Below are 21,171 nucleotides of genomic sequence, written 5' to 3' on the forward strand. Positions count from 1 at the left end.
TATAATATTAAAATTATGTAAATAAATTAACTTAAATAAAATATAATTCTTAATTAATAAAATGTTAAATAATATAATTATACTTTAATTTTAAATTATAATTAACTAAAATATGAAATAGGATTAATCATTATTTATTCTTTTTTATATACAAGGGTAAAATTGTAATCTCACAAACTTTACTATTCAAAATAATTTATAATATTCTTACAACTATCACATCACTCACAGTATTTGCCCGTAGAGGATGTGCCCGTAGAGCCAACAGACGGCATAGAAGGAGTGTTTGATGATGTGTCTGAAGGAGTGTCACTAGATTGGAATTGAACAGCAGGTGATCGTGGGACGTAGTCATCTGCCTCCTCAAAGTTCGGTTGTTCGGGGATATAATCCATAGTATTCTCCCCAAGGTTGACACTGAAATTGGTCATGTCAGGAGGTGAATTCATGTCACGGGCTATGCTCACCCGACTTTCCGTAGCTCTATCATTAGACCACAACTCCTCCATGAGGTCATAATGGCGAATGGGATTGAAACGCCATTTTGCCCTGATGGTTTGGCCTACATACATTTCACATATTAGTATATCATGCGAAATGTGAAGTTAAATGTAATTGTTACGTAAAAAAGTACTTATCATTGTACCTTAATCAGCTCACTCCAAACTTCGTCCTCGGCTTCAAAAAGTTTGGTGGTCTGGTTCCATGCGAAACCACTTAATCCACCAAACAAATCATGGATTTCCCTCCACCTGTCCTTCAGGCTTTTCTGCCGGTTCTTCACATTATTTTTCTTAAGACCCGATAAACCAGCCTCATTTAAAGCCATAACTATGTTAGTGTATCCTTGAGTGGTCCAGCTACCATCAATTCTACACCCTTTTCGTACCTCGTCAATCATTGCATTGAGCAAAATTAGGTTCATATCCGCTTTCCACTTGGTGAACTCTCTATAAGAACCTGATGAATATGAAGCCACATTTTTTCCGCGATCCATCTAATTACCTTAAATAAAGTTACGATGACAAACATTAAAAAATGGTAGAAAATATATTATTTCATGAAATTAATTGTTTACATAATCTTGCCACATTTCGTTTGCTATAGTGTCCCTAATATCACACCCTATCCTGTAATCATGTTCACGAGCATGGGTGGTGCTTGGTTGGACATCTTGTTCTAACAATTCATTATCTACTTCTTCAAGCAGAGACTCATCATTCTCGATCCCGCGTAGAAAGTTATGCACAATACAACAAGCTAAAACAATTTTTGTCATAGTATCCACATCATAATGTGGCTCAGTCCCACTGGCTATAATTGGAAAACGTTTTTTAAGCACCCCAAAGGTTCTCTCAATTACGTTCCTAAGTGATGAATGTCGATGATTAAACAACTCTTTTGCATTTTGTGGCCCTCTTCGCGAATATTCTTTCAAATGGTATCTCACCCCGCGATAAGGTGTTATTATATTTCGTTTTAACATAAAACCTGCATCACCAAGATAGTATTTTCCTACAAAGATTGTGGAAAACTGGGTTAGTATATATTACTACAACCTTTTAATTTTTCTGCACACCCAATCCCCTATAACTAACCTTCTGGAATAACCAAAGGATCGCCTCGTACCAAAGCATCTTTCAATATCCTTGAATCAGAGGCAGTTCCTTCCCAACCGGCTAAGACATATGTGAACTTCATGTCAAAGTCACAGGCTGCAAATATGTTTTGGGTTGGCCAATCTTTTCTCCCTCGAAAACGAGGCGCATCAGCATGTGCAACCTTAGCACGTACATGACTCCCATCTATGGCCCCTAAACAATCCTAATGTAAACAAAAATTCATAACTTTAATTAACCACAAACTAAAGAAGACATTACACATAATTTGAAGTAATGTTTTTATCAACAAACCTTAAAGTAGGGGAAAAATCGACTGTTGTTAAGGATGTGTGGTTCTACAACCGTTCCATTTGGTTGAATTAAAAATTCCCCCTCCAACCTTAAAATGACACTCAAAACATTATGAAAGTGACGGGAAACTGTTTCTCCAGACCGATGGAAAAAGAATGACACACTTCGATTCTTCACATTATGCCCAATAATGTGCAGAAATTTCGCTACTTGTTCTTCCACGGTTGATCGATATGCATCTTTAACAAGTCCAGTTCCCCGTATTCGTTCACATAATTTAATGAAAGCTTCCAGTCCCATGCGAATAATGTGACGAGATTGTTCAGTGTGAACCAAGTACTCCATCAATTCTTGTCTGCGACGCTCTTTTTGTGGTTGGGACTCACTGATACAGTTGCTTGTAGTAGGCATTGTGCGTAACAATTTCAATCCAAAAGCAATCATACAAAGAATCATGATTGATGCACCTTCATTATTTTTTTTTATTTGTTCTTCGATTTGTGAAATTAAGTTCATGTTCGCCGCAACAAGATCGTCATAAATTGCAACTGTTTCCTTAAAGTGTACCATCTCTGCCTCGTCATAATTTCTTTCCGAATTCATACCGAACGCGGTTACCGTATCGGTGTAAAAGTACACCAATACAGTTACCCTAAAACGTACTTTTAATTAATTTTAATAAAAAAATTAATCAAAATTACTATATCATTCAATAACATAATTTAATCAAACAACAAATAAAATAAAATAAAAACCTAAAATTTCTATTTCTACTTCTAAAAATATTCATTTTAAATACATAAATTTGTATCTTTGTAATAATTTATGTACAATCTAAAATAATATTAACTACAGATTATTTATTTTTATTTGGATTATGTAAACTTATTTTTCTTTGTAATAATTTATTATCAATCTAAAATAAACTTTTTCTGACTTTTTAAAGTAGTATAACATTTTTTTTTAACATTTAATTCTAACACCAATAATTTATGTGAAATACAAATTAAAAAAAAAAAAACTCAAAATATATTTCTCCTTTAAACTTTTACTGTTTTTTTAATTAATACAACATTTTTATAATGTTTTCTATTATAACATTAATAAATTATGTTTAATCTACAAAAATAAAAACCCTATCAAAATATTTTTAAAATTTTAATTCCATTTTGTCAAAAGAAAATTTAAATCTGTTTCATAAACAATTCATTTTGAAATAAATAATTATTTTCTACATTTATAATTAAAATATCAATTAAAAATAGCACTTCTAAAATATCAATTACTTTTTAAAAAACCTACAAATTAAAAAATTCTATTTCCACTTGTAAAAATATTCATTTTAAATATATTTATTTTTATCTTTCTAATAATTTATGTACAATCTAAAATAATATTAACTACAGATTATTAATTTTTATTTGGATTCTGTAAACTTATTTTTCTTTGTAATAATTTATTATCAATCTAAAATAAACTTTTTATGACTTTTTAAATTAGTATAACATTTTTTTTAACATTTAATTCTAACACCAACAATTTATGTGAAATACAGATTAAAAAAAAAACTCAAAATGATATTTCTACTTTAAACTTTTACTGTTATTTTTAATTAATACAACATTTTTATAATGTTTTTTATTATAACATTAATAAATTATGTTTAATCTACAAAACTGAAAACCCTATCAAAATATTTTTAAAATTTTGAATTCCATTCTGTCAAAATAAATTTTTTTTAAATCTGTTTCATAAACATTTCATTTTAAAATAAATAATTACTTTCTACATTTATAATTAAAATATCAATTAAAAATATCACTTCTAAAATATCAATTACTTCTTAAGAAACCTACAAATTACACATTTCACATTATTCCACTTGTAAAAATATTCATTTTAAATACATTTATTTTTTTCTTATAACAATTAAATCTTATAACAAAAATTACAAAAACATTTTTTTAATCTTTTCAACTAATAACATTAATAATTTATGTCCAATTAAAAAAAAATTAACCATACAGAATACAAATATTCATTTAAAAAAATTATCTATTCTCTTATAAACAATTAAATTAAATGTTAAAAAAAATTAACTTTGTATATTTATTATTATACAATATTTCAGTTTTCTTATACAATATTTATTAACTTTGTATATTTATTATTGTACAATATCTATTCTCTTATAAACAATATTTATCTTAAATTTTTCACTTTTCTTTAATCACAACAACATTTTTTTATTTGATTTAATTATAACATTAATAATTTTTGTTTAATATAATAAAAAAACATAAAATTTACAAATTTCTGTTTCCATTCTCTAAATAATTCATTTCATAGAAATAAATTTTTTTCTTAAATGTTAAAAAATTAATAACTATCTACGAAAATTAAAACAATAAATCAACTGAAACAATTAATTTAATTAACTAAACTCCTTAACATATTTAATTAACTATCTAGTAACTACTTAACATAATTAACTAAACTAAACTCTAAAAAAATTATATTACAACAACAGCCTTAACATAATAAACTAAAATAAATTCTAAACAAATTATATTACAAAACCATAATCATAAATATAAAACACAAATTAAATAAAATAATTTTACATAAAAAAAATTAAAACCTGAAGATAAGCACTCAACAACAGCAATAGGATGCCTTATAGGAAGATCAACACATCTGAAAATAACAGAAAACAAACAAATTAACAAACATTTCTATTTCAAAAATTCAAGAACATAATCGATTATGGCATCACTTACACAGAGAGGATAATCGATTATCAACGCATAATCGATTATGTTAGTAGGCAAAAAACAAGCATAATCGATTATCACATCCCATAATCGATTAGGACCCCTTTCACACACTTCAGATAATCGATTATGCTGCTAGGCTACAAACAAGCATAATCGATTATCCCAACACATAATCGATTAAGAGCCATTTTACACACTATACATAATCGATTATGCCTGGAAAATTTTGCAGATTACACTATAATCGATTATTTTGCCTGTGATATTTAAGCCATAATCGATTAACCGTTGAATGAAACATATAAACTCACCTCAGATGAACCCAGAGATGAACCAGATGAAGGCACAGATGAACCCAGAGATGAACACACCACTTTCAGATGAATAACCTCTACGTTAATGAAGCCCCTAACACACACTATGACTTACGAATCTCTCCAACTACACACTCTATGCTTCGCTCTCTTTGCTTAGGCTTCGCTTATCTGTGAATTGTGAATGGAGGAAGCAACGTTTATAAAGAAACCAGGAATCCCACACACCTACCTCTCACCCACTTCATTGATGAGGTTTCAAACTTTCAAATGGTCAATAGATTCCTGAACCAAGTCAGGAATCTCATGCTTTTCATTTGGCATGCATGCAGAGGCACTGTGCTTCTTGAATCCAACAAAAAAGTAAGGGCGAGATTGGAAATTCGTGGTGATGATTTGGCACTTGCACTGCACAGTGAAACTTTCTCTTCATCTTTCAGAAGAAACACCATTCACTCAACTTTCTCTTTCGCTGCACCCTCACCCGCAACAAAGCATGGAACCAAACGGGGTGGTGTTGTGACTTCCGTCGTCGACAACAGTACCACCCCTGGATCCAAACGTAGCCTAAGTGTAAAGTTGCTTCATTTATTTATTTTTCTACATTTTTTTTATCTTTTTGTATTTTTGCCTCCATATGGAAGACTAAACCATTTTTCTTGATTTCTTTGTAATTCTCCATTGAGTTCTCAAGTTTTAATCAATAAATGTTTCATTTTTCAATTATCTATAATAGTTGTTTTAATATTCTAATCTCCTGAAAAACTGGTTTTGTGAGAGGTTGTACTTGAACGTATGATTAAGAGTTTTCCTTATCTTAAATTGTGGTTTCTTAGTTAGTTTGCATTGTTCTAATTAATTTCTTGGGCACATGATTCAAGAGAGAGGAGATAAGCATGCTCATGGAGTATACACATGAAACAAATGAGTACTGATTAAACATGTAGGCGCATGCTTCACTGGTGAGCTTCAGTTGAATAAGATTGAAGCATGTTCAATCTAGTTTAGCTCTGTTGAGGATTGAGAAATGACTAATATTTACAGAACCTGTGAAGAATTCAATGGCGGAAAAACTTGGGATCAACCGCTTTTTATTTATTGTTTTAATCTCTTTTATATTTTTCGTTAAACAATCTCAACCCTTTTTTTTTATCTTTATTGTTATTTCTGACTTTTATTGCTTATAGATAGATTCTAAACACTCTGATTTTACTATTGAATTCGTTGGGAGATGACTTGGGGTCGTCTGACCATAATTATACTATCATCTCTCTAGCGTTAGACATGTCTACACTTTTAATTTGATAGTAAAACGATAACTATCCTCTTTTCTTATCTTCCCATAACACTACAGGAAAATCATGAAATAGAAACCAATCTTTAGAGACCAAAATAATTAGTTGCAATAGTAACTAAATTAGAGACCATTTTAGAAACTAAACAAATTTTTGGTTTCTAAATTAGTTTCTATTATTGTTAAATAGTTTTCAAATTGGTATCTAATTAGCAACCAAGGCTTTAGAGACCAAATTTAGAAACTAAATAATTGGTAGTTAAAACTTTGGTCGCTAATTAAATATCAATTTAGAAATTATTTAACAATAATAGAAAGTAATTAAGAAACCAATTTTCTTTACACTAGTGCAGAAATGTAAAACAACGACCCTTTATTTAGTGCGGCTTAGCGCTTAAACGCATTTGTAAAAAACGCAGTGGCATTTTTGAAATTAAATTGTTTTACAAATGCGGTTGTAGAGTATGACCGCATTTGTAAATCAATTCAAATGATTTACAAATGCGGTCTTTACTATGACCGCATTTGTAATTCAATTCAGAATGATTTACAAATGCGGTCATACTAAAGACCGCATTTGTAAATCAATTCAAATGATTTACAAATTCGGTCTTACCCTACAACCGCATTTGTAAAACAATTTTACCCTAAAAATTTGAAGTGCGCCACTAGTTTCACTTTCACTTTCACTTTCCTCTTCTCTGCTCTTCGTTTCAACGTTTTCCGCTCAGTTCAGTTTCTTCTCTCTGCGTTTTGTAAGTTTCATCACTCATTCGTTTTCGTTTTCGCATAATTCATTATTCACTTCGTTGTCATTGTCATTTTCGTTTCCTTACTTCGTTTGTGGCACTTAGGTTACTGTTCCATTGGTGTTCGGTGCTGTTTTCCTGCTCCGCCACCGCCACAGCTTCCGCCGCCGCCTTCGCCATTGTCTTCCACTCCGATCACCATCAATCTTCTTGACGACGGAAAGGTTGGTTTTGTATTTAATATTTTGAATTTCTATTTAATATTTTGTTGAATTTTTATTTAGTATTTTGAATTTTTATTTTTTTTATTATAATATATATTTAATTAATAACTAATACAACTTGGAATTTATAACTAATAACTAATAATTTATATATTTCTGTGTATTTTGAATTTTTGTTTATTATAATTTATATATAATTTAATAAATTAGTTACAAAAACAATTAATTTATATATTATTATATATAAATTTGTATTATATAATTTGTATTTTCTTAAATTTATATTATATATATATATATTTAGTTAGTTGTTAATTACATTTTAATAAAAGTTTTATGTTATGTTAGTTATTGTTACTTTTAGAATAGAATTATCGTGTTTGGATTGAGTCCGGGGGTGTTCGACCCTCGGCAAATGTGTGAGATAGAATAGAATACTAATTATTAGAAAATCCTAACTATTCCAGAATATATAATGGATCGAGGTTGGATTAATGTTGTTCGTATAAGTGATGAGTACGAAAGGGGAGTAGAGAAATTTATACAATTTGCGCAGCGTAACGCGATTATTAGTGGTCATGATGGAGCAAAGATCAGGTGTCCGTGCGTTAACTGTTTGAATGGAAGGATACTGGATGCGAATATCATGAGGGAACACCAGCTTTGTGATGGGTTTCTTCGATCTTATACAACTTGGACATGGCATGGTGAATTATTAAATTTACCACGTGTTTCCGTAACTGAAGAATATGTGGGTTCTACCATGGATGAAGCAGTACACGATGATGGAGATGATGATCGATTGGAGGACATGATTCGTGATTTGGGAGCTGAGTGTTTTGCAAAAGCTCATGGATATGAAAGTATGTCAAAAGATGCAGAGACTCCTTTGTATCCTGGATCAACTAACTTCACACGGTTGTCGGCGGTGTTAAGATTGATGAATTTGAAGGCAATAAACGGATGGACTGATAAAAGCTTCACGGAATTGCTCCAACTATTGAAGGATATGCTTCCAGAGGGAAATAGTCTACCTAATCGTAATTACGAGGCCAAAAAGATTCTTTGTCCAATGGGTATGGAGTACAAAAAGATACATGTATGTCCTAATGATTGTATATTATACCAGAAAGATTTTGAATTGTTGAAAAGTTGTCCGAGGTGTGGGTTATCACGTTATAAGTTGAAACAAAAAGATGATGATTCTATTGATGACATGGAAAAGCATGGACCCCCCAATGCAGGTTATGTGGTATCTTCCCATCATTCCAAGGATGAAGCGTTTGTTTGCAAACCCAGACGATGCTGAGAATCTTAGATGGCATGCAGATGAGAGGAAATGCGATGGCATGTACCGACATCCAGCTGATTCTATTCAATGGAAGAAATTTGATGATGACTTTCCAGAATTTGGTAAAGAATCAAGAAATATTCGACTTGGTTTAGCTACAGACGGAATGAATCCGTTTGGTAATATGAGTACAAATCACAATTCATGGCCTGTATTACTAGTTATTTACAACTTACCTCCTGGATTGTGCATGAAGCGAAAATACATGATGTTGTCTATGATGATATCCGGTCCGAAACAACCAGGGAATGATATTGATGTTTATCTAAGTCCCCTAATTGAAGATTTGAAGTTAATGTGGGACCAGGGTGTCGAAGTATTTGACGGATTTGCTAATGAAACTTTCAAGCTTCATGCCATGTTATTTTGCACCATCAATGACTTTCCGGCATATGGTAACTTATCAGGTTATAGTGTTAAGGGTCACAAAGCGTGTCCAATATGCGAAGAAGACACTGCTTCTCAACAATTGAAACATGGAAGGAAAACAATATATCTTCGGCATCGGAGGTTTCTTAGAAGTCATCATCCTTACCGGAGGTTGAAAAAAGCCTTTAATGGACACCAAGAGGGTAGTGGTCCACCAACTCCATTAACCGGTGTTAAGGTTTACGAAAAGGTAAATAACATAGACCACACCTTCGGTAAGTAAAAAAAAAAGTCATCTGTGACAAATATTTGGAAGAAGAAATCAATCTTCTTTGATCTTCCGTACTGGTCGAGGTTAGAAGTCAGACATTGTATAGATGTAATGCATGTTGAGAAGAATGTGTGTGATAGCTTAATTGGTACACTTCTTAACATTAACGGGAAGACGAAGGATGGTCTAAATGCTCGTTTAGATTTGATTGAGATTAACATACGCGACGAGTTGGTACCCATAGAAATGGGTAAGCGTACATATTTGCCCCCAGCCTGTTACACAATGTCAAAAGATGAAAAAATTAGTTTTTGTCAATGTCTAAAAGGTGTGAAAGTGCCACAAGGACATGCCTCAAATGTGAAGAGCCTAATGTCAATGCAAGATTTGAAGTTAATTGGGTTGAAGTCTCATGATTGTCATATCTTGATGCAACAGTTGTTGCCGGTAGCTATCCATGGGATCTTACCAAAAAATGTTAGACATACCATAACCCGTTTGTGCTCATTCTTATCTTCCATCTGTTGTAAAGTCATTGATCCCTCAAAACTAGATGAACTTCAAAATGAAATTGTTGTTATCTTGTGTGAATTGGAGATGTTTTTTCCTCCGTCTTTTTTTGACATCATGGTTCATCTAGTTGTGCATCTGGTAAGAGAGGTTAGATTGTGTGGACTAGTGTACTTAAGATGGATGTATCATGTTGAGCGGTATATGAAAATTTTGAAAGGTTATGTGAAAAATCATTATCGTCCAGAGGCTTCAATGATTGAAAGGTACATAGCTGAAGAAAGTATTGAATTTTGTTCAGAGTACATGACAAAAGCAAATCCAATAGGTGTTCCAGCTAATTCATGGCACCACAGGCGTTCTACAAGTAAATGTTTACGTGGTGTGAATATTGTAAGCAAATCTCGATCAGAAGTCTTGCAAGCACATTTGTACATATTGAATAACACAGATGAAGTTGTACCATACATAGAAGCTCATAAAGCCATTGTGAAGGCAAATAACCCAAGACAAGCAGAGAAATGGGTCTTGATGGAACATAATAGAACTTTCATGCCTTGGTTTAAAGACGAGGTGTTCAAGGATTCAACGGCATCAGAGACCTTGACCTGGTTGGCTGCTGGATTGAAGTTTGATGTCATTTCATGTACAGCGTACGAAGTGAATAATTGTATATTTTACATGAAGTCCATGGATGAAAAGAGTACAGTTCAAAATTCTGGTGTTACTCTTGAAGCCGAGTCAATGCAGTTTTCGACTTCGAAAGATACAAATCCAGTACTTGGATCAATGGCATACTGTGGGTTTATAGAAGAGATATGGGAGACTGACTACACTAAGTTTTCCGTTCCAGTTTTCAAGTGTAAATGGGTTGACAATAAAAGTGGGGTTAAAATTGATGATTCAGGATTCACACTAGTGGACTTTCGAAAGATAGGGTATCGAGATGAGCCATTTATAATGGTTCAACAAGCATCTCAAGTTTTCTACGTGAAAGATCCTACGTCAGAACATTGGTATGTCGTTTTACACGGCAAAAAACAAGGGGAGACCATAGATGATATTGAAAATGGTGACCCCTGTTCATTCACACCAAAGATAATTAATAAAGATGACTATGTAGTTGATGATGTACATGCAACCCATAAAGACCACAGTGAAGGAATTTACATATGAACTTTCAACCTCCATGCAACCTGTAAATAAGCATTTTTTATTTACATTTTTATGTATTATTTTTATAAGATTTTAATTCGATGCAGATTAACTAATGTTTGTTACCTAATTTTTTTAACAGAGACATGGATGACGATCAGACCCCAATCAAACCTCGATCCGGACGAAGCAGCAGAGGACCTACTAGATTGAAGCATCTCGCATTGAGACGTGCTGCTGGTGAGAAGACACGTGTTGACATTGACGTCAACACTAGAGTGACTTTAGGTTCTAAGGCAGATTAGTTTATGAGCTATCTTGGAGTTGTTTCTCGTGAGAGGCTCTCCATTATGATTAATTCATGGGATGAGGTGTCAGAGGTCGATCGGAACATGATCTGGGAGGATGTTCTGGTAAGCTTTACATTTTGATATAATGCTTTTTAATATTCATTGATTAATTTTAATTTGCTGATGTTATTTTGCAGGCAAACTTTGAAATTCCTGATGTGGAACCGCTTCGATCAAAGATTATATCCAATATCGGACTCAAATTTCGTACCTTTAAGTCAAGACTGACTTCGAGATACATTTTTGGCGACCATAAAGACAAAAATCCATGTTTAAAGTACCAACATATTGATGAAGAGACATGGCGTCTTTTTAGAGAAAGCCGTGAAAATGAGGCTTGGATGGTAAGTGAAGTAACTTTTTTGTTTATATAACATTAATAAGTTTATCTTATTTACTTCAGTTTGTTTATTTCAATTATGACAGGATCGTCGGAAGAAAGCTCAAGAGATAGCTTTGAAGAATCTTACCCCGCACGTTATGTCTCGTTCGGGGTATCGAAAACTTGAGCAAACACTGATGGTGGAAAAGGAGAAATCTCAACAGGGGACGTTGTCTGAGAATGTGGAAACAGGGGTCACTTCTCCTCCATCACCACCTTTTCGCCATGTAAAATGGAAGAGGGTCCGAATTAAAAAGTCGGGTGCACCAAGTTCTGAGCAATCCGGGGTTATAATCGAAAAAATTGTAAGTTATTTTTGTTATTTTCATTTTTTAAAATCATTAATTATATTAATGATTGAAAATATGATTTTTGTGTACTCTTGCAGGATTCCTTGGAATCCGACGGTAAATTTGTTGCTGAAGGTCGTCACGATATCCTGGTTGAAGCAATTGGACGACCTGAACACTCTGGTCGTGTTCGTGCAGCTGGACAAGGGGTCGGAATTAAACTTTATTTTGGAGTTTCAGAACGACAGCCATCCTCCTCCTTCAAGAACGAAACTCAACTGAAGACTAAGTTACGTGAAGAAATAATGGAGGAGATGAGAAAGGAGACTGATTTGATGTGGCTGGAGATGAAAAAGGAGAATGATCGAATGCGACAAGAGTTTCTATCGCAACAAGTTTGTGCTGAGCCGATTGAACCCCTTGTTAGTCCCACTCCCAAGAGCACAAAGGGGAGTTGTGCGACTCCTCCAACATCAGGGGATGATATCAATGGGCAGACAGAGGATTGTGAGCTACTGGTAGTGGGCGGCAAACTTCCTCGGGTGGTAGCACTTGGAAAAGTCTATAAAAACGCCACCACCTTACATAACGTTCCTCTCTCCCCTGATGGGGCGAAGGTAACAGTTGAAAAAGTACGATTTCCTGATGCTCGTGTTCCACTACCTTCAGATGAGGTAACCACTGTGGCCGATGCATTTCAGACATTCGTTGCCTAGCCCAGAGAGCTCATTCGATCTATGCCCGAACCTCATGTAATAATTTCGTTTCGTTATATTATTTTTTATTTATATTTATATATTACATATAATTTAATACAAATGTTGTTTATCTTGTAGAAACCTTTTCAGCCACCAAGTCCGGAAAAGAAGCGTGAGGTTCCAGTTGACGATCCTATAGCTTCCCTACGTCTCATTGCTAGTCAGATTGGCAATGATCCTTTTCCAGTTCCGTGGGATAATACATTTTTTCAAATAAACACTGAACTGCCACTGATGATTTACAACACAGATTTATCAGAATTTATATCTGGGAAACAGGAGCTCAATATAAGTATAATTCAATTTTTTATGATGTAAGTATCTTTATCTATTATTCAATTTACTTTATGTTAAATTATTATTGATTATGCTTTAACTAAAAACTTGTAGGTTTTTGCATAGAGTCTGTATCACTGAGGGGAAGGAAAATATGTATGGATTCTTAGATCCTGCATATACTAATCTCGTTGGACCAAACTCAACTGAGACTCAAGCATACATCACTAACACCCTGGAAAAAGAGGGAAAACAAATTTATTTATGCCCTTATATTAATGAGTAAGTTTAATTATATGTCATCAATTATTATTATTTCATGTTTTAAATATTTACTAACTCTTTTCATTGATCATATAGGCATCATTGGCAGTTACTTGTCTTATCAATGGTTGATAAGACTGCTGTGTGGTTTTGTTCCCTACACAAGAAGATTCCCACAAAATTTAAGGATATCATTGATATGTAAGTATAGTATAAACTTAACTTTGTATGTTACTAATTAACCATCTACTAACGAGGATTTTGTATTAACCAGTTCATTGCGTGGATATAACATCCTAAAAGGTCGATCCAGTTCAAATAATTTGAACTACATAAGAGTAAAGGTTTGTAATTTTTTTCTTTCTCTATTATCATTGTTTATCAATATACTAACATATTACTTTTTATTGAATTATAGTGTAATAAACAACCAGGAAGCTATGAGTGTGGCTATTACATTATGCAATGGATGATTACCATTATAAGACTAGGTGTTAAAACTGGTTGGAAAGAGGTACTATATATGTTAAATCATTTTTATAATTCTTGAACATATATATCTAAAAACTAATTTATGTCAACTTTGCAATGCAGTTATTCACAGAAGAAACACCAATGAATGAGGAAGGCATTTCATATGTTAGAGATTCTTGGTCCACATATTTCATTAATTTTTATAACTCTAGCATAGGTAAACAATAGTGGTTTTATTATATGTAATTTGATCACTTGTAAATGTACATTTTGATGATTTCAATTGATTACTATATTTCTGTATTTGTCTGGTTGGGTTTGATCATTATGCAGGTTATTAAAATATATGGTTTCTGCACAAAATAAACTGCACTTTAAAAAAAAACACTATTTACAAATGCGGTCTTGGTAAATGACCGCATTTGTAAATAGTGATTTATGAATGCGGATTTTACCAAGACCGCATTCATAAATCCTAAACCCCAAACCCACATCTCTCATTCAGAATAATATACAAATGCGATTACTTAAAATAACCGCATTTGTAAATGTGATTTATGAATGCGGTCCTATGACCGCATTTGTAAATGTCAGATTTACGAATGCGTGCTGATCAAATGCGGTTCTATGACCGCATTTGTAAATTGAAAATAGCCGCATTTGTTTTACATTTCTGCACTAGTATTAGTTTCTAAAATACTCTCTAATTTAGTTATTATTACAACTAATTATTTTGGTCTCTAAAAATTGGTTTCTATTTCATGATTTTCTTGTAGTGTAATCATTTTAATTAAATCAAATTAATAAAGAATTGATAACTTGGGTATTATTTTGACTCGGAATATCTAAATAAACTAAAGAATAAAATTATATGTCCCTTTTCTTATCTCCCGTAGTCATTTTAATTAAATCAAATTAATAAAGAATTGATAACTAGTAGTAAAATTATCATTTCAAAAAAGTACTATATTTGAATGTTCTTTATTATCAAATAAAGGAACCTAATAAAATTATATAATAATAATTTATTTCTTTAATTACTTCTTTAAGAGGAACGTTATATTAGTTTCTTTCTCCTTTTCTATTTTCTTTATCTTTTCTTTTACTCATATAGTAAAAAATTGAACACAATTATATGCCACTCAAAAATATATATGTAGGGTAGCGTCTACAAAAATAAAATAATGAAAAGAGAAACATGAAACAAATGTCAAACAAGATGTGTTGTAAAAACCATTTTAGAAAGTAACATTTTTGTTTTCATTCTAAACAACAACAAATAGTTTATGCAGTAATTTGGTGTTGTGCATGTATTAAAGGAGTGGAGCGTCCATGCATGCAAACTACCAACTGAACTATTACTACTACCTTCTTTTCCCCCTCCATCAACACACACCAATTATGGGTGTTAACACCATCACCACCACCCTAATTCTTTTCACTGCAACACTACTATTCTACTTCTCCACCCTAGCCATCGCCACCGACCCATGCGCTTCTGAACATGACGACTCAGGCATCGTTGTCATTCCCATCTACGGCAACTGCTCCCCTTTCAAGAATCTCTCCGACTCATGGGATACCACCATCATCGACATGGCCTCCAAGGACCCTCTCAGGGTCGAGTACTTGTTTGGCCTCGACGCGTCGCTGAGGAAAAAGCGCGTTTCCGCAGCCCCAATCGCTTCGGGGCAGGCCTTCAACATTGGAAACTATGTTGTCCGAGTCAAACTTGGCACGCCGGGTCAACTCTTTTTTATGGTCCTGGATACAAGCACCGACGAGGCTTGGGTCCCCTGTACTGGCTGCACCGGTTGTTCTTCCTCCACCACCTACTCGCCGCAAGCCTCCACCACTTATGGCGGCGCCGTGGCTTGCTACGCCCCGCGTTGCGCCCAGGCTCGTGGCTCTCTCCCTTGCCCCAACACCGGTTCCAATGCTTGCATCTTCAACCAATCCTATGCAGGTATAGGAATGACTCTTTCAGGATGATTGTTTATCAAGGTTGATTAATATTGAAGAGAATGGATTTCGCATCCATAGATATAATCAGAATTAAGTCTGAATCCTTGAACACCTACATTTTGTATAACTTGTAATATTTTCAACATTGTTTAGCTTAAGCTTCTTTTTTACAATGTTTCAAGCTTCCTTAATGATCGGATAGAAATTTGAAATCTAAGATTTTAAGAAGTTGGAAATGAATATTACTAATTAGTTGTTTGAATTTTCTTTTCTTCCTACGCAAGTTGAAATTTGTATACTTTCTAGTTTCTACCTTTTCCTTACACATTTTTTCCGTAATGCAGGCTCCACATTCTCCGCCACGCTCGTGCAAGACTCCCTCAGCTTGGCCGTAGACACTCTCCCGAGTTACGCTTTCGGGTGCGTCAATTCCGTCTCCGGAGGCTCAATCCCGGACCAAGGCCTGTTGGGCTTGGGCCGCGGGCCCTTGTCCCTACTTACCCAATCGTGGTCACGCTACTCCGGCGTCTTCTCCTACTGTCTCCCCAGTTTCAAATCATTTTACTTTTCCGGGTCCCTCAAACTCGGGCCCACGGGCCAGCCCAGACGTATCCGCTCCACCCCACTTCTTCGAAACCCTCGCCGGCCATCACTCTACTACGTGAACCTAACGGGAGTGACAGTGGGCCGGGTTCAGGTCCCATTACCCACCGAGTATCTCGCATTTGACCCGAACAGAGGATCCGGAACCATCATAGATTCGGGTACGGTCATAACCCGATTCGTGCAACCGGTTTACAACGCAATCAGGGATGAGTTCAGAAACCAGGTGAAGGGACCGTTCGTTAGCATAGGGTCATTCGACACGTGCTTTGTGAAGACCTACGAGACGCTGGCACCGTTGATCAAGTTTCGGTTCACGGGATTGGACCTCACTCTGCCCTACGAGAACACCCTCATACATAGCACCTACGGCGCTGTGGCGTGCCTGGCTATGGCAGCGGCTCCCAACAACGTGAACTCGGTGCTCAACGTCATCGCCAACTACCAGCAACAGAACCTTAGGATTCTGTTCGACACAGTTAATAATAGGGTTGGCATAGCTCGTGAGCTTTGTAACTAGCTATATCGTATTTTTTTGTTACTATATCTTGGTACAACGTTTGTTTGTTTGGTTGTGTTCGTAGGTTGCTTTGCTTTTTTTACGTTGTTCAAATGGGTGTGGTGAATAAGTCTTGTGGGCACTGACTTGGTTTTTGGAGTATTTTTCAAAAATAAAGATGTGTTGTGGAAGCTCGTGTTTGTCGTTTTGTATTGTGCATGTATTTAAGGTTAATTACAATGGATGTAACCTAAGAAGACGAACACAACGAGCATATTTTGAAGAGTATATATACTTAATAACCCAAAAGAAATCTTTATAACTCCACTCCGACATTTTATCTAACAATCAAGTTTCCCTTTTGACACTCTAATTAAAAAACAATTATCCTACCACCATTTTTTAGAATAAAATATTATAATAAAATAACGTTTTTTTTATGTGAAGTAAATGGAACTGGTGTCAAGATATCATTCCTTTTTTTTTTATCTAATTAACCCTTTGTATATGGATAATGTTCCTATCGGAAATGAATTCGGGGAGTGTAACTTGACAAGGACAGGATGATTTTCAGGGAACGAGCTTTCAGTTGGTCTTTGATGAGAGGGAGAGATCCACCTGAAAATGACTCTCTGATGCTTAAGTCAGTAGGAGCACAAAGATAGTAAGCTCTTAACAATATGAGAGTTAAGAATACAAGATAAGATAATACGTACTTCCTGGAAAATGGGTATTTATAGATAGATTTATTAGGTGGTGCCTCTGAGTTAATGGTTACGAGTCCTTTGGATTGGCCATATAACTACTATTCATTGCTCCATAAATAGCCGCTAATCATTTAAGGCTCATTGATTAGATCGTTTTGCTCATGATGTTAGGGAAGACATGTAGTCGCCCCGAGCTCTTAGACGTTCCCGACCTTAAGACGGGTAGGTACACAAGTTTTCCAGCTTGGAAGCCAAAGTGATCATCGGGTGATCAGGAGGAAAAGGGTTTATGAGATACTTGATGACTCTTTTACGACAAGTATACTGAGTTAGAAGTAATAATTTGTGCCTAAGGTATGGATATCGAATCCACAAGGAACATTTATTTAAAATCATAATAGTAATATTCATTAAGTATAATAGTATGTACAATAATTTGATTTGACTTGATATTGACAATAGTTTGCATGAAAATTAAATAAAAGCAAAGTAAAGAGTTGTTGATTCAATTGGAAAATTGGGATTGAGGTTCATCCTTCTTACTCTTTTGTATTTTGAAAAGCATAGTAATATTCTATCATTTGATTGATATTAATGCCCATATAAAATTCATTTATATCAATTTCTCGCATATAAAATTATTACGAGAGTCTCCTAAATATCAATGCTTTAATATTATGACACCACCATGTCACATGTACTTGAACATGAATATGATTTATTTTATATTTTTAAATATTATTATATATATTCTTACTACCTTTGATTAAAATGTTATATAATATTATGAAATGTGTGCACTAAGTGGTGTTTTCATATGTCTTAAAATTTGTAGCAATGGTTTCATCTTCATCAATTAAAAGATATAGAAGTATTAGGCAAAGTAAAGGAAAAACCTTGACAACTGCTAGTGGAGTTCCTTATACAAAGCTCCTAGGTATTGAGGATGTCTTAAATCAAACGCGTTTATTCAACAAGTATGATAAGATAATTAAGTATGAGAAGAAGTTTTACACCAGGATAGTTTTGACACCTAAGATTGTGAATTTCCCGTTCTTTACATAGTTAGGGATATACTTTCACCATCATTTACATTTTCAAGGTTTAAAATTTTTTTTCATATAAAATGTTTTATTCCAACCTGAAGATAAAAAAGACTCAGTAACCTCTATATGTAGGTAGTTTGAATATTAATGACAGATTATTGCATTATGTATTCATGAATATATTGGGTCTGTGGGTCAACCATTTTGCTCAATTAATGCATGAAGATATTTTTATGTTATGGGTCATGAAAATTAATGTATTGATAAATTGACCTCATTACATCATGCAACACATGATCAAATGCAGGGACAACAACCTGACTCTTCCATACAACATTATGATTTCTCAAATCATGGCTCACAATGTCGTAGACTTATTCATCGATGCATTTGTGGAACTAGGCGGTCAAACTATTTTGATCCAAAAACATTGAATAAGTTAAATATCATTCAAGTCAAAAGTCAAAGGTGTCTGGAAACAAGGTAAAATGAACCAAGATGATGAACAAGACGACCTAAGATCCACCAATACCCAATGACCATGTTGAAGACATTGCATGTCAACCCTCAGTCTCCCATGATGCTCAAATGGTTTCATAAATTTGGGGTGGTATTCATGAGTTGCCACAAGGATTAAATACTTTGAACATTAATGTATAGAAATGTTTAATTTGAGAGGGTTCATCAAAGTATTGACCAACTCCAATAAAGATTTGATGACTTCCAAGACTTTTTCGAATGATAGTTGTCATTATATGATTGTTGTTTTTATTCTTCTAATTATATTAATTTAACTCTCCTTTTCCATTGTATTGTACGATTATATGTTTAATATTAATTAAGCGTTGATTTTTTACACTAATTTTGGTATATTTTATTAAGTTTTATTAAATTTACAATTTTGCTTAAACCTTTTACAATTATTTCTATTCCAATTTTATTTAATTTTATCAAAATCCATTTTGAATTTTTTTTTCCTTTATCCACAATGTTAGATAATTCGTAATGTTTTCAATTGAGTTCATGGACCATAGTGGGTATGATGTTTTAATCACATGTCATTTATGAATAAGAAATCATATTTTATTTTAAATTAATTTTAATCATAAGGAAAAAATTATAATCATGTAATTTTATCAATTAATTTTTTTTATCAATCACACCTATCACATCATTCATGATCTTTCATAAAATTTTCCTTCATCTTCCTTCATTTTTCATTTTATTTTTCCTAATTCAAACAACCTCAATTTTCACTCTATTTCCTCTTACATTCATCATTTTTCAATCCCCCAAATTCATCATTCAATCCAAACAAAATATAACTAACCAAATGATATCTAAAGTGATTACACTCTTTCCTTTGCAAAGTCATCTTATAATTGAGCTATACTAACGTAAAGAGTTCATATTTGTAAACAACTTATATTTGTTGCTAGAAAAATATAGAGTTTGTATACACAATTTTGGGTTTAATATACAAAGTATTGGATGAAAGTACTTCATTTTTTATTTTCATTTTATCATATAAATAAAATATTGTATGTTATTTTCTATTAGTACATATAAGAAATATAACTAATATTAAATATAATATGTATATGTTGTTGATCAAGAGTGATCAAAGGCTTTGAAGAATCAAAATCCAAGTGTTTGATGTAAGGCTCATGTTGCTGCCGTGTTTAGGATAGGATCTCGGTAGTTTAATTGTGTAATCTGTTGAACCAAGTGGTGTTCAAGCTTTGAAGAATCCAAACCCTTTGAAGGATGTTGAAGGCTAATTTGTGCTTGTTGTTGTTGAGTTGTCTTAGATAGGATCTGGGGTAGATTGTTTATGTAATCCACTCTTGATTGAATCCAAAGCATAGGCGTTCTCAATCTTTTTAAAGAAAAGTGTTTTTTAAACTAAGTGAAAAACAACCTGTTGTTTTGTCGAAACAACCGATTGTTTTATACTTAGGTGTTTTTAGAAAAGATTGAAAACTGTTTTTATGGTTGACTTGCTGTCAAAACCAAAACAACCGATTGATTCGTAGAAACAACCGATTGTTTGTTTTGATACCATAACAAAAAACTGTGTTATGCTTTGACTGAGCATTAAATGTTTTTTCAACTGTTTACGCTCCAGTTTTTAATGCTTTGACCAATCCTTAAATGCAATGAATAGTTTGTGAAGATTTGATAACAAACAACATCTTTGAATATATTCAGAAAAACATATTTGAGTTTTTAAGAACTTACACAAGATTTTGAGATTTTCAAAGAGTTGAGATTGCTTAGAGATAGAGATTGATCAAAGAGTGTTAGATAGGATTTCTGCTTGTATTGATTTCAGAATTGCTTTTGTAACAAGTGTAATCCTTGTATCTGTTGAACAAGAATCTTTGTGTGTTTGCTGAGAAGTGTTGTGTGTTCTTGAGGGGATCAAGATCAACATTCTTAGTGTTGGTGTGTTGGCCAAGAGAAGTGTGTGTCTTGAGGGGATCAAGGTCACTTTCTTGGTTGTGTTGTAAGTGATATAGGTTTGATTACTTAGTGGTGTTCCTCAGTGGTTTATGAGAAGACTGGATGTAGCTCTGGGTTTAGAGTGAACCAGTATAAATCTCTGTGTGCATTTTCTCTATCCCTTA

The 21,171-nt window shown here is 33.6% G+C and overlaps 3 protein-coding genes across 3 annotated transcripts; 1 reads left to right on the forward strand and 2 right to left on the reverse strand.

Annotated features, from left to right (window-relative positions):
- Window positions 1-221: 221 nt before the first annotated feature.
- Window positions 222-997, reverse strand: LOC137825313 (uncharacterized). Its single transcript, XM_068630987.1, has 2 exons — window positions 661-997; window positions 222-562 (listed from the first exon to the last, which is right to left on the reverse strand). The coding sequence occupies exons 1-2, from the start codon at window positions 995-997 to the stop codon at window positions 222-224; spliced, it is 678 nt and encodes a 225-aa protein (XP_068487088.1).
- Window positions 998-1,066: 69 nt separating this feature from the next.
- LOC137825314 (uncharacterized) lies at window positions 1,067-2,324 on the reverse strand. The gene is made up of 3 exons (XM_068630988.1): window positions 1,914-2,324; window positions 1,599-1,824; window positions 1,067-1,515 (listed from the first exon to the last, which is right to left on the reverse strand). The coding sequence occupies exons 1-3, from the start codon at window positions 2,322-2,324 to the stop codon at window positions 1,067-1,069; spliced, it is 1,086 nt and encodes a 361-aa protein (XP_068487089.1).
- A 12,727-nt stretch (window positions 2,325-15,051) lies between these two features.
- LOC137826714 (aspartyl protease AED3-like) lies at window positions 15,052-16,979 on the forward strand. Its single transcript, XM_068632802.1, has 2 exons — window positions 15,052-15,687; window positions 16,031-16,979. Exons 1-2 carry the CDS (start codon window positions 15,054-15,056, stop codon window positions 16,807-16,809), a joined length of 1,413 nt encoding a protein of 470 aa, XP_068488903.1. The 5' UTR covers window positions 15,052-15,053; the 3' UTR covers window positions 16,810-16,979.
- Window positions 16,980-21,171: the final 4,192 nt, after the last annotated feature.

This window comes from Phaseolus vulgaris, chromosome 8 (genome assembly GCF_000499845.2).
Source record: "Phaseolus vulgaris cultivar G19833 chromosome 8, P. vulgaris v2.0, whole genome shotgun sequence".
Lineage (NCBI taxonomy): Eukaryota > Viridiplantae > Streptophyta > Magnoliopsida > Fabales > Fabaceae > Phaseolus > Phaseolus vulgaris.

Bases quoted from the DNA above. Each gene is read 5' to 3' on its own strand.
- LOC137825313 (XM_068630987.1), bottom strand. From the start codon at position 997: ATGGATCGCGGAAAAAATGTGGCTTCATATTCATCAGGTTCTTATAGA. The intron at 563-660 runs GTGAGCTGATTA...AAATGTATGTAG, and splicing joins AGCCGAGGACGAAGTTTGGA to GCCAAACCATCAGGGCAAAA.
- LOC137825314 (XM_068630988.1), bottom strand. From the start codon at position 2,324: ATGCCTACTACAAGCAACTGTATCAGTGAGTCCCAACCACAAAAAGAG. The intron at 1,825-1,913 runs GTTTGTTGATAA...TGTTTACATTAG, and splicing joins GATTTTTCCCCTACTTTAAG to GATTGTTTAGGGGCCATAGA. The intron at 1,516-1,598 runs GTTAGTTATAGG...CAATCTTTGTAG, and splicing joins TCCTTTGGTTATTCCAGAAG to GAAAATACTATCTTGGTGAT.
- LOC137826714 (XM_068632802.1), top strand. From the start codon at position 15,054: ATGCATGCAAACTACCAACTGAACTATTACTACTACCTTCTTTTCCCC. The intron at 15,688-16,030 runs GTATAGGAATGA...TCCGTAATGCAG, and splicing joins CTTCAACCAATCCTATGCAG to GCTCCACATTCTCCGCCACG.